At 39.2% G+C, this 15,898-nt stretch overlaps 1 protein-coding gene and 1 pseudogene across 2 annotated transcripts in view; both read right to left on the bottom strand.

Moving 5' to 3' along the window:
- Window positions 1-2,989: 2,989 nt before the first annotated feature.
- Window positions 2,990-15,898, bottom strand: part of SGCG (sarcoglycan gamma) — a 104,804-nt gene continuing 91,895 nt past the window's right edge. The window contains exons 7-8 of the mRNA XM_053563478.1: window positions 8,094-8,217; window positions 2,990-4,080 (exon numbers count right to left, since the gene is read on the bottom strand). Of these exons, the coding sequence (XP_053419453.1) occupies window positions 3,907-4,080; window positions 8,094-8,217 (298 nt within the window). The 3' untranslated portion in view covers window positions 2,990-3,906. The remainder of the gene's footprint in view (window positions 4,081-8,093; window positions 8,218-15,898) is intronic.
- On the bottom strand, window positions 9,634-10,196 carry LOC128566589 (ubiquitin-conjugating enzyme E2 variant 1-like; annotated as a pseudogene). Its single transcript, XR_008374594.1, has one exon. The product of XR_008374594.1 is annotated as a ubiquitin-conjugating enzyme E2 variant 1-like (transcript).

The following is a 15,898-nucleotide window of genomic DNA, read 5'->3' as shown; positions in this document are numbered from 1 at the left end:
TTTTTAGCCAGTTTCTTTTTTTAGGATTAATTAACTATTAAAGTATTTGGTATATGCTAAGTTTATTAGGTGCTTATTGATTTAGTTAAGAGTTTATTTTATTTCACCCTTTTTAGGGAGTAAGATTAGTTGATACACATTAGAACCTTCATAGTTCATCACCTCCCTACATTGACCAGCTCCTTAATTGACCTAATTTTTGTAGACCAGACATGTACTACATGTATGTGTTAGTAGAAGACCCACTTCTTTGGGCTGACCACCTCTGTATGTTGATGAGTTTGTTACAGTTCTTTGAGTTGTCAACTGACAGAGGTTCTACTATATATTGTGTATATATGTATTTGGAAATAGATCTATTAAATAAGGTTCTCCTGTAGGTGGAGGGTGAATTGGTATTTCCCTTTCCTCAGAGAATGGCTGCATGTCTGAGGTTAATTCATATGTGAGCCCTGACAGATAGGAAAAGTTCACCTTTACACCTGAGGCCCAGGTCTTCAAAGTTAGGCAGATGAGGACCAAGAGTTCTATGTTCTAGAGCAGGCGTCCTCAGACTTTAAATAGCGTGCCAGTTCACTGTCCCTCAGCCTGTTGGAGGGCCGGACTATAGTTAAAAAAAAAAAAAAAAAACTGAACAAATCCCTATGCACACTGTACATATTTTATTTTGAAGTAAAAAAACAAATGGGAACAAATACAATCACATGGCCTCATGTGGCCCGCGGGCTGCAGTTTGAGGACCCCTGTTCTAGAGTGACCCAAATCTGGGTGTCAGCTTTCTTATTTAAAGCTTATGTTGAAGTTCATATTCAGCACTTAGGATATATTATATTGCTTTTGAATATTGGAATGTATAGAGAAAACCTGGTCTGGCCTTTGTGATGTTGACATAGTAGGAGTTTTGCAGAACTCCACAACCTTCTGCCCTTTCAGAAGAATTGCTTCCACCCTAGTCCCCAGGGGAAAGAGACTTACCTGATGTGTGAACTGGAGGAAAGGATCAACACATATGGCTAGACCCCTGAATTTGAGTTTGTCCACCTTCAGAGAAGGGTGTACCTGGCTGTCCTCCACATAGCAACCTGTGGGAGTTGGAGGCCTGCAGTTTTGCCAGTGACTGGAGCTGTTGCTGTTTTACTCAGCTGTGAAGTTTTAGCACATTGTGATGCAAAACAAATGTCTTTACTATCAAAGCTTATATTTGGATCTTCATCTTTTTGACTCACGTCTACTCAGCTCATGAAGTGGAAAAGAAATAAGTGATAGTTTTGAATCCATAAAATGTCAAGATTTAATAGTGTATAACCACTTACTATAATGTGACCTGGGACCATCAGTGAACATTTAATTACATTCTATACTGTGTTTGAGAAGACAGATTTATGCAGTGCATTTTAAAGTATAGCCCATCTAAGAGCTCTGATTTTAATGACGTTTCCAGAGAATGCAACTAACTATAACAACTTTAGGAATGATTCTATATAGCTATGGAGCAAAAAATAGAAAAGTTTAACTTTTATTCAAAAGATTCTATTTTCCATCCCTTCACCTTGATTTCTTTTTTCTTTTTTTCTTTTTTTTGTAGAGACAGAGTCTCACTTTATGGCCCTCGGTAGAGTGCTGTGGCCTCACACAGCTCACAGCAACCTCCAACTCCTGGGCTTAAGCGATTCTCTTGCCTCAGCCTCCCGAGTAGCTGGGACTACAGGCGCCCGCCACAACGCCCGGCTATTTTTTTTTGTTGTTGCAGTTTGGCCGGGGCCGGGTTTGAACCCGCCACCCTCGGTATATGGGGCCGGCGCCTTACCGACTGAGCCACAGGCGCCGCCCTCACCTTGATTTCTTTTTCTTGACCTCACTTTATCATGTAAGCACCATTTCTTGGACATGTACTATGAAAACCAAGCTGGTTTATAAATGTTCAGTGATCCTTTGTTGTGGCCAACTGGGATGAAGACATGTTTTGCACAAACATGGACTAGGAGAGTAAATACAATGAAATAGCAGAACTATTATATTTGCTTCGATAATAGGTACATTGCAGTGAGAAAGCTGATATTAAAAGTTAGGACTGAATTAAATGGAAAATGTGAATGCCAATTTATAATTGAAAGCACCCAACTCCCTGTGAAACTTGAGGAGCGTTACATTTAGAGTTGAGTTTGCTGTTAACTTCTTGGGAAGCACTATATTTTTATTTTGCAATCTCAAGTGCTGACGCATACTAACAAGTTAAAAATAGGAGTTGTTATAAGTAGGCTACGCTGTTAAGTGAACATATTAAAACAGCTCTAGAAATAAAGAAGTCACTTTTCTACTTTTGATTCTGAGATGGTAGAAAATGAATTTGAACTTGTTTTTACAGTTACAAATCCTTCATGAGAAAGTGGCTATGCTGTTGGTCTGACTACATCTTGAGCTGTTTGGAGATTCTTATAACAGGTAAAACAAAAATAAAACAAATCCCACCATTTTTTGTGATGGAGGGCATCTTACAAAGTAAGTGAGTGACTGACACAAAACAAACCTGTCTCAATATGTTTGGTGTGCTATATTTGATACACACAGTAACTTACACAACCAATTGGCACTAAACGTTTTCATAAGCTATGAGCATCTGCTTTTATGTACTGCACAGAGGTAAGTACCTGGGCTGAACAGGTAGGAGTCCCACCGTACACTGATCAAGCCCATTGATCTTGGTAGGTGACTAAATCCCTTTGGGCTACATTTTCTGCATTTGTTAAATAAATATATTTCTATGTGTCCAGTTTTGACACATGTGGGTGTTTAGGTGGAATAAGGAAGCATATCAAAGTTTTTCAAAGTGAAAATAGCTATGCAAACATTTTGGTTTGATTGTAGTAATTGCTATGTGATTGTGTGACTTGTCCCATCTGAGTCTTTGTCACTAGACACTTTGGGAAAATTTTTGTCTATCTTACAGTGATTGTGAGTGTTAAAGAAGCAAGACACTCAAACTGTGAAGTCTGTGAAAAATACAGGTTGATATTTATTGCTTATATGACTAATTTTGTGTAATTTATTCCTTGGACTACATACTGAAAAATCAGATCAACCCTTTAAAACTTAAAGATTTTCTTTTCTTTTCTTTCTTTTTCTTTTTTTTTGTGAGACAGAGTCTTGGTCTGTTGCCCTGGCTAGGGTGCTGTGGAGTCATCATAACTCACAGCAACCTCAAACTCCAGGGCTTGAGCAATCGTCTTGCTTCAGGCTCCCAGTAGCTGGGACCAAAGGTGCACACCACAGTGCTCAGATAATTTTTCTATTTTTATTATAGTAGACATGAAGTTTTGCTCTTGCTATGGCTGATCTTGAACTCCTGAGCTCAAGCAATCCTTCCATCTTGGCCTTCCAGCACACTTGGATTACAGGTGTGAGCCACTGTACCTAGCCTAAAATTAAAGATTTTTATGTGAAACTTCATACACTTTGCATCAAACTGAAGGGAGAACTTGAAGTTTGAGTGATAGGACATGCTGCACAGAAGTTTGGGGACATTTTAGTATTGACCAATGCAACTTTCATAGGGAGTTACGTATCCACAATTAAACATCATAAATCAATTCCACACAGCAACTCAACATTTTGATAGGGAGGGAGGTGAGGAAAAGAATAGTTGAAATTGTTCTCATGAAAATTAATCCGAGGGAATAAATACATTGCTTTGGTATTTCATCTACTTTCTGTTTCTAACATCCATGTGCCATTTTGAGATCATGTAGTTTCTGAATTCCTCTGGAAAGCATGTCCTCTGGCTTCCTGTCGGTGCTCATCTTCCCAGTCCTACAGGATGTCCAGCTGCTCCCCGAGTGTGAGGGCTTGAGGCCAGCAGCCCGCACAGCTCATTGGAGGGGCAGATGCTCCATGGAAGAGGTGGGCAGCTCAGAGACAGATGTGACTGTGCTCCTGGCACGTGGTGCCCATGCCAGCTACCGACATGTACAGCTTCCCATCTGAACATGCACAAATCTCATAGAGTCCCTGTGAGCTGGCAGTGGGACCCCAGGTTCCCTGCACCAAGTTGGGTAAAAACACAGTTTCAGCATCAAGCACAAGCTGTTTAAGAGAAGTTGAGAGGTGAGATGTTAAGGGAAGAATGAATTCTAATCAACAGGAAAGTCATTGCCTCAAAATGTTTCAAACAAATTAGTTTTTCCCTTCATAGAAAGTGAAATAGGCACCTGCCTTGATGTAAGTCACATGGTAACTATCTGATTCTTTTAGAACCTGGTTCTATCTAACACACAGGCAGGGGCTTGACAATTCCCCCTCTGAGTCCTAGCGAGCCCACTATTTCTTCTTCACATGTGCTAGGCCAGCTGGGAAATGTGACCCTACTGCGACAACACATTGGCCCTTACAGTCTGTGCATTCCGTAAACCAAGTTGCATTTTGGTTTTATGATCTTACATTCCTAATTCAGAATGACTTGACAAAGATAATGGATTCACATTTATCTTCTTAGCTACTTTGACTTTGTGCTACATCATCTGCTCCCCCTCAGGATAAATTATCATCCACAGAAATAGATCTTAATCATTTTTACCTTCGAATGCTGACATCCCCCTAACTTTTAAACAGTATTTCAAACTCCACTGTCTTCCATCAGATGCTGAAAAGCAGTAGACATACAGACTAAAGCTGATTAAAATGAAAGGGACTGGGTTTTCTGGTCATGTTATAATCTAGTTCAATTGAAATACAAACACATAGCCATCGATGGGTGTTTGCAAATCTTTTTGATAAGGATATAAAAATCATCACACTGAACAAGCAAGCCTACCTAATCCAGGGCGCTTGCTTGTCAGGAGGAATTAGGGTATGTTGTGGGTAGGTGCGGTTTTCTTCCTTGCCAAAAAGGTGAGCTCATGCCGCTCTTTCACAGCTCTCTCATCCACACCTTCCAATGTGGAAACTAACCCCTGCCTGCCACCCTGGGATGCCAACCCAGCACATGTAGTGTGAGGGGCCCACAGCAGTGGTGTCACGGGTACAGCTTGGCCCAGTGTGATCTGCTACACCAGGCGTCCTGAAACTGCAGCCCGTGGGCCACATGAAGCGGTGTGAATTGTATTTGTTCCCGTTTTGTTTTTTACTTCAAAATAAGATATGTGCAGTGTGCATAGGAATTTGTTCATAGTTTTTTGTTTTTTTTAAACTATAGTCCGGCCCTCCAACGGTCTGAGGGACAGTGAATTGGCCCCCTGTTTAAAAAGTTTTTGGATGCCTGTACACTGTCTGACTCAAGCTAAAGAGATACTATTTTATTTTGAAGCAGAATCCCTGTCGTTGCCCAGTGCCTTGGGTTCTCCGAGTACTTGCTCTTCCCTAACAACTTTAACTTGTTGCTTTTCCCATCCTCTGTTTTGTAGCTAATTGGACAATTTTTTTCAAGTTGTCATATTTTTCCTACTTTTCCAGCAAATTCCAGTCACTGGTAGTCCACAAACCGTCTTTTTTGCTCATATTCATTTGCGTTTATGGGATGGTATTTGTGGGAGGCTGGACATCACTTTGAACTACTTCCTCCTAGTAAGGAGTGTCCACCCTAATGATTGGCATGACTGTGTGTCATTTGTAAGCATGACTCCTAATTCATGGAAGTAAGTAATATCATTTCAAAATTAAGATCAGTTTAAATTCTTTGGTACACTTTAAGGGTATAGTGACATTATGATTTGGTAATGAGATTCCAACATCTTGTTTTCCGTTCTGCATTTATTTGCTGCTGCCCTCATGGGCTCTGTGATGATAGCACATATGCCCTTGCGTATTATCTCCCCTTCCTATTAATATCAAATTAATGTAATTTCAAAATGTTGGCACCCATATCACCACATTAGTGTCTCAAAACCTGGTGATATAGTTAAGCAAATATTTTCTCTTTTGGACAAGTAAGGAGATGGGCCCACAGAGAGGCAGTAAACTTCCCTGAATTGTAATAGGTAATTAGTAAATTGACCTGGCACTAGAGCTGAAGCCTCCTAGCTCCCTGCCCTGTAATTTGCCCACTGCAACTTGTTTCAGGTGTGGGGCCTGGGTGTTATCTCAGGGTAATAATCCATCCTAGCAGGAGAGTGGGAATCCACCTGCTCTCTCACTGTGTTAGCGGCTTTCATGGACGCTTATTCCAACACCCCCCTCTCCATGCCTAGGAAGCATAATGGCAGCCTAGACAAGCACAACCCAGTCACTCACTGCAAACTGCTGCTAAAACAGAGCTATTTAAAAGAAAATCCGTGGAGCAATGCCCTGTTTTGTGCATATACATAGATATGAAAACAGCCAGGGGTAAGAGAAGATGAAATCAGTTGTTTGTACAGATTTATAGCCTGGTACCATATGATTAGAATCAGCTTATAAGCTAACGCCCTTTGTTTTCTTTTTCTCTGCCACACATTGGAAGAATAAGAGTTGTCTTGGGCCACACATTAAATACACAAACACTATTGAAAACTATGATAATTAGCAAAAAAAAGGCCCATGCATACTTTTGGTGATATTTGACACCATAGATAAGCAAAAAAAAAAAAAAAAAAAAAGTCCCCACAAAATTAGCATGTAGCCCTCAGGCCACAGGTTGGACACCTCTGAAAGCTTTTAAGAACATTTCTAACATGTTTGATTTTTCAGCTGACTGAGTTTTTTCCTTTTTTTTTTTTTAGCTGGGGTCCCAATAATCTGCATTGAGTACCCTGTGTTCTGAGCCTCACTGTGACTCTGCTTTGTGTTAGTTGTCCCCGCTCTCCCCACTCCATGGTTTTACTTTCCTCAGTCTTAGTTATCTGTAGTCACCTGAGGTCCGAAAATATTAAATTGAAAATTCCAGAAATTGGGTCAGTGCTTGTAGCTCAGCAGCTAGGGTGCTGGCCACATACACCAGAGCTGGCAGGTTCAAACCCAGCCCGGGCCTGCCAAACAACAATGACAACTACAACAACAACAACGAAAATAGTCAGGCACTGTGGCGAGTGCCTGTAGTCTCAGCCTTGGGAGGCTGAAGCAAGAGAATTGCTTAAGCCCAGGAGTTTGAAGTTGCTGCGAGCTGTGATGCAACAGCACTCTCCTGAGGGCGACATAGTGAGACTCTGTCTCAAAAAAAAAAAAAAGAAAGAAAATTCCAGAAGTAATGTATAAATTTTAAATTGTGCACCTCTGTGGGTTGTGATTAAATCTCAGCCATCCTGCTTGGGGATATGAACCAAGCCTGGGTCCAGTATCTCCCCTCTGTCAATGGTGCCCAAGTGTTAGTCACTCACAGCCTGTGCACTGTCAGATGGACTGTTAAGGTATCTGGGTACTTATATTCAGCTCACCTTATTTTACTTAATAATGGCCCCAAAGCACAAGAGTGGTGATGCTAGCATAATTGCCTATTTTATTATTAGCTATTGTTCTTAATCTCTTACTATGCCTAATTTATAAATTAAACTTCATCACAGGAATGTACATATAGGAACAAACATAGTATATGTAGGGTTTGGTACTATCCAAGGTTTCTGGCTTCCACTGGGGGTCTTGGAACATACCTCCTGCAGATAAGGGGAGACCATTATGTTTCTAGACTTGAAGTCTCAGATTTTATCTTTATTTTCATTGACTTTTAGAAAAGACTCTTACTTTCCATCTTCGACTTCATTTACACTTAACTCCATGGGACAAGTGCAGCACTCTGGGCAACCACATGATGGTTTTCATGTACAGGGGGCTCCTAAAGACTGTCATACTGAGAGAAGCTGGATCCCTAGGAAATGGCAAAATTGATAGTTTCTGTGAACTCTGAATGTCTATAGTGTTTCTTCAAAGTTGAAAGTGTTGCTATCAAGTGACTTGATAGCACAAATGCTAATCAAAGAAAGCAGTCTGCATCTACTCTAGAATAATTTTCACCTTTCTTGGCCCACTACCAGTGTGCTAAGTCATTTCTTGCATTCTTGTCACATTTTGTACTTTGCCTTTCATAATGTGTTGTTAAAAACGCCTCGAAACTTAATTCCAATACCTCAGTAGATGTGATAGTCAGGAATACAATAAGGATATACAGGAAGAGCTCCATCTATTGAACTCACCATTCCGTCACTACTCTGGAAAATGATATCCTCCTGAGAAAGGCCCTCGATTTTTCCAGCATGAGCTTTAATATGAACACCTGTTGGAGCATCCATGCTTAGACTCCGTGTGGGGGATTCTAACCTGAAATGAGGAAAGTAAAAAAGTATTTTATTTATATATTTTTTGTACACAATGAATTGCTTTTATTTCGGTATGCATCCACATTTCAGCATTTAGTGAACAGAATGTGAAAAAATGCAGCCATTTGCCAAGAAGTCAAGCCCGCCTTTTGGGGATCAGCTATGCTCACCCAGTTCTTTCTGGATCCCTGCTGAGGATTGGATCGTGCGAAGCAGCAGCACCAAAACCAAAGTATGCACTGAATTCAAGGTTTTTTTGTTCCAGTTGTCAAATTCCAAACTGACCCCAGTTGATTGCAAGGATGACAAAATGAGAGCCCTGTTTAAAACTTCTTTGATTTTTAAAAGCAAAAGCAATTACAGGAAAACGAAACAATTCAGAGAGATGGTGTGTGCTTACAAGTGTCTTCATATGGGCTTTCTCCAAGTTTCCAAGGACTCTTGAGAGCTGGCAGGTCTGAGTAACCCTGGTGACTGTTCACCTTATCAAAACCTGAGCTAAAAAAATGCAACAGCTGATGATGACAACAGATGTGGCAGGGCTGAGGACCCAATTCTTTTCCCAGGCTGGTGGAGTGAATAAATGCGATTCCAAAACTAAACAAGGGAGGTCAGAGACTCTTTCCAACCTTACCTGATGGCTTTTGGCCAAAGCAAGGAAGTGTCATGGAAAGTGTTGGGTGGTGACAGTGCAAAGAGGGAGTTGAGGAGGAGGGAGGAGAAAGCAGCACCCCTCGATAAAGGTGGGGGAGAGAAGATGTGGGGAAAGCCCTGAATTCCTCACTGAAGGCCAATCTCAGAGAGGAGCAGAGGGGTTACAATCTATGCTTTGGCCAAGGGTGGGAGTGGAGGAGAATGGGAAGGGGATGATGGCTTGGAAGGGGGCGTCATTTAAGGCTTAAAGAAATCAGGGGTGCAGACAAAGCACCCCACACACCCAGCAGTAGTCCCACAGGCTGTGACCTGAAACCTTCATGTCTACTCTAACAAGCCCCCAAGCTAGAGGGCTGTTGCAGGGAGGGGAGGAGACAGGGGCAAGGGAAAGAGAGAAGGCAGAGACCCCAGGCCATGTAATCAGCAGCAAGGTGATTGTGTGATGTGTCTTTTCACAGTTGAGTTAGATGTGCCCCACCAGTTATGATGGGAACCAATTTAAATATACTTTCTTGATCCCAGAAGTTCAGCTACGTGGACAGTGGTTACACTTGATGGGATGATTTGTTATAGTACAACTTATATATTTCAAATGGACAAAAAATTAGTATCATTTACAGTATCTTAAGATAAATTGCCTTTGAATGGGAGTTTCCTTTCCAGTACTTTGAGGTCTACAAGACGTATCTAGAAAATTTACTACTGTGGAAAATGAAGACTGCTTAAATCGAATGGGGGGAAGGGGGAGGGCCTGTGGTTTTCCTTTTGATTAATTGCTGTAACACTGTCCTTCAGGTGGCTGAGGGAGTTTCATATTTTCTTTAGACATCATTAGGCGCCAAAGCTCTTGCAGGACAACTTTGATGCTATATGAATTCTGCCATTTTGCTAGCACTGATATGGCTCTTGGGTCCACCACTCCATTAGAACTATTAACTCCATTCATATTAATTTTTGTTACAAATCTTACAAAGGGGGGTGCTTCTGGGTATTTAGGTCCACATTCTATTTTAAGGCTGTATATTCAGTTTTCATAAATTGTTCTTGGAGGCCCAATTTTCATCCCTGTCCATCCTGTAAGTGTCATGTCTTCGTCATCTTCTAGACCCCATCTAACTGTGCCATCTCCTACTCCTTTCTGGCCTTCTTCGAGTTCTTCCAACAGTTGGAAATTGGGAGGGACTTTTACTCCCGAGCCCATGGTGGCTGCCATCTTGCGTCCAAAAAAGAGTATTTTAAAAAAGCCATCTCAGCAATCCCTCAACCAAGGGCTTAACATAGAAAACAAAGATACATAGAACATACTATACATTATTCATTGATAAATTCAGAAATAATATATAATAAAAAGAAACTTCCTATCACTAAGAGTCTATGAAATTCATATTCCCTAAAAAACAGAAATAGTAGTCAACCCCAGTCCTATGCAGTGGATAGGATTAGTCAACAATATTAGTCAACCCCATCTTATTCAGGTCGCTGGTTAAGACGACCACAGAAGACCACACCAGAAGAAAATACCATTTGTGAATAACTTGGCAAAATTAGTGTTTAGTTAAGACACAAACTTGTTTGGAGAAAAGATAGACATAAAGACAATACCTGCTCTTACCACATGTTCATGAGACAACACAAGTTACCCAATTTATATTAGATTTTGTTTGCAGGGTTTTTTTATTTTTTAATTTTTTTAGAGACAGAGTCTCACTTTATTGCCTTCAGTAGAGTGCCGTGGCGCCACACAGCTCACAGCAACCTCCGACTCCTGGGCTTAGGTAATTCTCTTGCCTCAGCCTTCCCAGTAGCTGGGACTACAGGTGCTTGCCACAACATGGGTTTTTAAAATTTTTTAATTTAGAAAGATTACAGGGCAGATGAGAAGATTTCTTTTGGAAAAATTATTGAACTGATAGAGTTGATGGAGTTTGGCCAATACCGGCTCTGTTTTTGTAAATTTATCAGACTCTTCTTGTGGTTAAGTCAAATATAGGAACAGAACCAGGGCTATACAGGCCAGAAAAATTCTGTTACTTGCCTTTGCCAAGAAAATACCGAATTTCCACCAGGTGGCACAACGTGGACACTTGAAAGATTTCAGCTGCTCAGCACAAAAATTCGAAAAGCTGATTTCTTTGAAATCTTTAAAGAGTAGTAAGAGGAAGAACAGAAAAAGACATATAATTCAGAAATCCTACCCTCTGAAGGGTAGCAGTGATGGGGGAGTGGTCTGAGAGGAGAGAGCCAGGGAAATGGCTTAAGAAAGAAGTACCCTGATAACAAATTTGCATTTAGATTGGCTGGGTATTATTCAATAGAACTTTTAAATCAGATGGATTGCTACTATAAATGGGCAAGTTTTTTTCTCAATCACTATTTGTTATACAAGACAAAGTTTCATTTTCCTGTGTCCATCTGAGCATGTAAAATTTGACCTGCTACATATTTTGAAATCTTACCTTAATCTGTGAAAACTGTTAAAGACATTAGAATTTATTATTCAAATTAGTTGGCACTTAGCTTGTGGGGATACATTTTGGTATATTCACATGTGCTTGGTGTGACTGATTGCCTTCTAGTTTGTTATTTTGGCCTCCACCAACTGCTTATATTTTTCCTGCCTGGAAGTCAGGGAAGGAAGAACATGGAGCACCCTTTGGAGGCCTAGTGCCTCTCAGGTGAAGGGTCTGTCTGTGACTTTGAAGATCCTTGTGAAGATGAGTCTGTTTCCAAGATCTCTTTTTTTTTTTTTTTTTTTTTGAGACAGAGTCTCAGTATGTCACCCTTGGTAGAGTGCTGTGTTGTCACAGCTCAGAGCAACCTCAAACAGTGGGGCTTCAGTGATTCTCTTGCCTCAGCCCCCCAAGTGGCTGGGACTACAGGTGCCACCACAATGCCCAACTATTTTTCTGTTGCAGTTGTCATTGTTGCTCAGCTGGCCCAGGCTGGGTTCGAACCTGCCACCCTCAGTGTACGTGGCTGGTGCTGTAACCACTGTGCAATGGGTCCTGAGCTTCCAAGATCAAATATTAAACTACAACGACATGACCTTACTATTACCATTTACTAGTTTTCACTGTATTATAATATGATGCTTTAAGAATAGCAAACTTGTTGCCCTTTGAAAAATTTCAGTAGTTCGATCCAGGGTGAGAGACATTTTGCCAAAAGACTGTGATAAGGTTGCTCTGAAGTATAGGTTTCCTTGAACACACTGGTACACAGACACAAAAGAACAATTTGTGTTTGTCATATTTCAGTTTGCTCACTATCTATTTTCTTTGATTATATAAACATGTAAATATTTACTTATGACTTAGATGAAGAGTAAAAAATGTTTTGAGAAATTTCACAGAAATATAGGGTGTCCATAAAGTTTATGTGCAATTTAAAATAGTTTTATATTATAAATTGCACACTAACTTAATGGATACCGTGTATATCCAAATGCTTGTGTGTGTGTGTAGGGTTGTGTGTATATATTTGTGTATATATATGTATAAATTCTCTTTATTAAATTCAGTAGAACCTTCATAGCTGACCACCTCCCTACACTGACCACCTCCTTAAGTTGACCTAATTTTCATAGACCAGACATGCACCACATGTCTGTATCAGTACAGGAGGCCTCGTTTCTTATGTTGACCATCTCTGTATGTTGATCAGTTTGTTATAGTCCCTTGGGTTGTCAACTACAGAGTCTCTCTCATATTTAGGTCACAGCACAGCAGTTTTCTTTTTAGGACATAAGACACCAACTTTGCTTTCTGAATTTGATTCACTCTCTTCCCATTAATTCAATTAAAGATGTGTACAAAAGACTTAGCAGTTGACTTTGAAAATCCTCACAGTTCATTGGTATGATATAAACAAATGAAAATGATTTGGCTGCTAAAGAAGGTGAGTTTTAAGTTGTGTTCCTTTTTAAATAAAAATAGAATTCGGTAATTTTATCAAGTTTTGCCCCTATTCATTTTTAATTGAGTTTATAGACTATGACTAGTCAATCATGAGTGACCATAATATATATTGCTATTAATATATATTAGTATGTATTGCTCATGTTAGTGCTACTTAAGAAAAGGAGAGGCACCAATAAAAATATCAATAATGATTTAATTTTAAGCTTTTTCAGGCTTAGAATAAGCCCAAATTTTATAAATTGAATAAGAGACCAGGAAGCAAAATAAAGTTATGATAAGAAAACTTTTTGTTGTGGGGAAAAAAAGTTCAGGGTATTATCAATGGCTGAAGAATGCATAACTCTATCTTACATAGCATACAACAGTTTTGAATTCTCAAAAAATTGAAATCTAATAAAGGTACTCAGCACTAAAACTAAACTGAACATGACTTTTACAGTTCTTTAGAAATTTTCTAAAATTACCTAATATGTGTTTTTTAGAGATATCTTTCTTTTTTTCAAATGTCACATTCGGATAAACAATTTAATATGAAATAAAAGTTTGATATTTATAAGTAGAATTATCAAAATGATATTCAAAAATGAAAATTGAATAACATTTCCATACTTCCTAGATGTTTTAAAACCTTACTTTTATGACTTCAAGTACAATGATTATTAAAACTTTGTCCCTATTTTTTTTAGAAGCTTGGTCTCTGTCTGTGTCCCAGGCTGGAGTATAGTGGCACAATAAGAGCTTACTGCAGTCTCCAACTCATGGGCTTAAGGAATCCTCCTACCTCAACTTCCCAGGTAGCTTGGGACCTCAGGCAGGAACCATTATGCCCATTTTTTTTTTTTTTTTTATGAGATGTAGCTATGTTGCCCTGGGCTCAATCCATCCTCCTACCTCAGCCACCTGAGTAGCTGGGATTATTAATTCAATAAAGGAGGAAAGGGAGAAAAAGTGAAAAGAAAAAGCAAAGTAAATAAAACATAACATAAGATGACAGAAATGTGGCAAATAAACCAGTGATCATAATGAAAATAAGGAGGACAAATCCTAGCGTTCTGGAAGGTGGAGGTGGGTGGATTGCTTGAGCTCAGGAATAAGAGACCAGCTTGAGCAAGAGTGAGACACTGTCTCTACTAAAAGTAAAAAAATTAGCTGGGTGTTGTGGCGGGTGCCTATAGTCCCAGCTATTCTGGAGGCTGAGGCAAGAGGATCTCTTGAACCCAGGAGTTTGAGGTTGCTGTGAGCTATGATGCCACAGCAATCTACCCAGGGTGACAGAGTGAGACTCTGTCTCAAATGAATGAATAAATAGATAGATATATAAAATGAAATAAATAAAAATAAAAGAAAATCTCAAACCAAGAAATTTACCTGTAGATAAACAACCAAAACATATTCCCTGTGAATATACTGAAAATAAAATATTTGGAAAAAGATAAATCAGTACAAAAGAAAGGACCAAATATAGCAATCAGACAAAATATTAATATAAGATAAAATAAGGTCAAAGGGTGACATTACTTATGATTAAAAGGAATAATTCATAAAAAGATTAAGCATGGACTTGTATATATCAAGAAATTAAAGCCAAAAAAATTCAAATGATGCCAAAATTATTGTGGGAATTTTAATAAGCCTCACCAAGAAACTGATAAAGAAAACAAAAATAATAAGTATATAGACGATAAAATGTAATTCATAAAAGCGATGTAGTAGCCACACATATGTGTTTATGAAGCTTGCACTAAAGCAAAGAGAACATAATTTTACTATTAAAATTTATGAATAATTCTATGTCCATAATTTTGAAATCTTGGGTTAGAAGGAAAATTTTTAGCAAGATAGAACCAAATGAACTTAAGAAGTAGAAAACTTGAAAAAGGAACTTCTTTAAAGAAATTGAGTTGAAACCTAATAATCATATGTATATGTAAAAAAATAACAAGAATTAGGAAGAACGTGTTGGCAGTTGTAGCAACATCCAAAGTAAATAAATGGGAGCTGATCAAGCTGAAAAGCTTCTGCACAGTCAAGGACACAATAAACAAAGCCAAAGACCTTCAGAATGGGAGAGGATATTCACATGTTATGAAATCTGACAAAGGGCCAATAACACAAATCTACAGAGAACTCAGGCAAATAAACAAAAAATAGCACAGAACTTAATTAATCCCTCTTCAAGAGAACAGAACTTTCTCCCACACAGACAGAAGAATAGCTAAAAACACATGAGAATATGCTTATTAACCCTAAGCACTAAAAAACTGCAAATCAAAACAACCTGGAGCTATCACCTAACCCCAGTGAGAATAGTCCATATTACAAAGTCCCAAAGCTGTAGATGCTGCTGAGGGTGTGGAGAGAAGGGAGCACTTATACACTGTTGGTGGGACTGAAAACTAATATAGCCTTTTCAGAAAGAAGTATGGAGAGTCCTCAAAGAGCTAAAAATAGACCTTCCATTTAATCCCAATATCCCACTACTAGGTGTCTACCCAGGAGGAAAACAATAATTTTACCCTAAGGACATTTGCAGTGGAATATTTAAAGCAGCTCAATTCATAATAGCAAAGACATGGAAAGAACCCAGTGTCCATCAATCCGTGAATGGATTAATAACTGTGGTATATGTACACCATGGATACTATTCAGTTATAGAAAAGATAGAGACGGGCAGTGCCTGTGGCTCAAGGAGTAGGGCGCCCGTCCCATATGCTGGAGGTGGCAGGTTCAAACCCAGCCCCTGCCAAAAACCAAAAAAAAAAAAAAAAAAGATAGAGACTTTACATCTTTTTGTTCACCTAGATGCAGCTGAAGAACATTTTCCTTAGTAAAGTATCTCGAGGATGGATAAACAAGCATTCTACATACTCATTACTAATTAGAAACTAGTAGATGAAAAACTGTACAGGTCCACACAAGAGGAAAAACAGAATTTAATTCAAGAAGTTGGGAGGAGGGAAATGGGAAGAGATCAGTAACCTTGTAACCAAAGGTGGACAATGTAGGTGTGTGTGGCATAACTCCTGGGTGAAAGACTCAAATACAACTTGGACTTTTCCTAACTAACAATGTAATTGTATGTACCCTTATATCAATCAGGAAAAAAAA

The sequence above is a fragment of the Nycticebus coucang genome, chromosome 15 (genome assembly GCF_027406575.1).
Source record: "Nycticebus coucang isolate mNycCou1 chromosome 15, mNycCou1.pri, whole genome shotgun sequence".
Taxonomy (NCBI): Eukaryota; Metazoa; Chordata; class Mammalia; order Primates; family Lorisidae; genus Nycticebus; species Nycticebus coucang.
The sequence above is the reverse complement of the archived record's forward strand: the minus strand, read 5'-3'. Positions and strand labels throughout refer to the sequence as shown.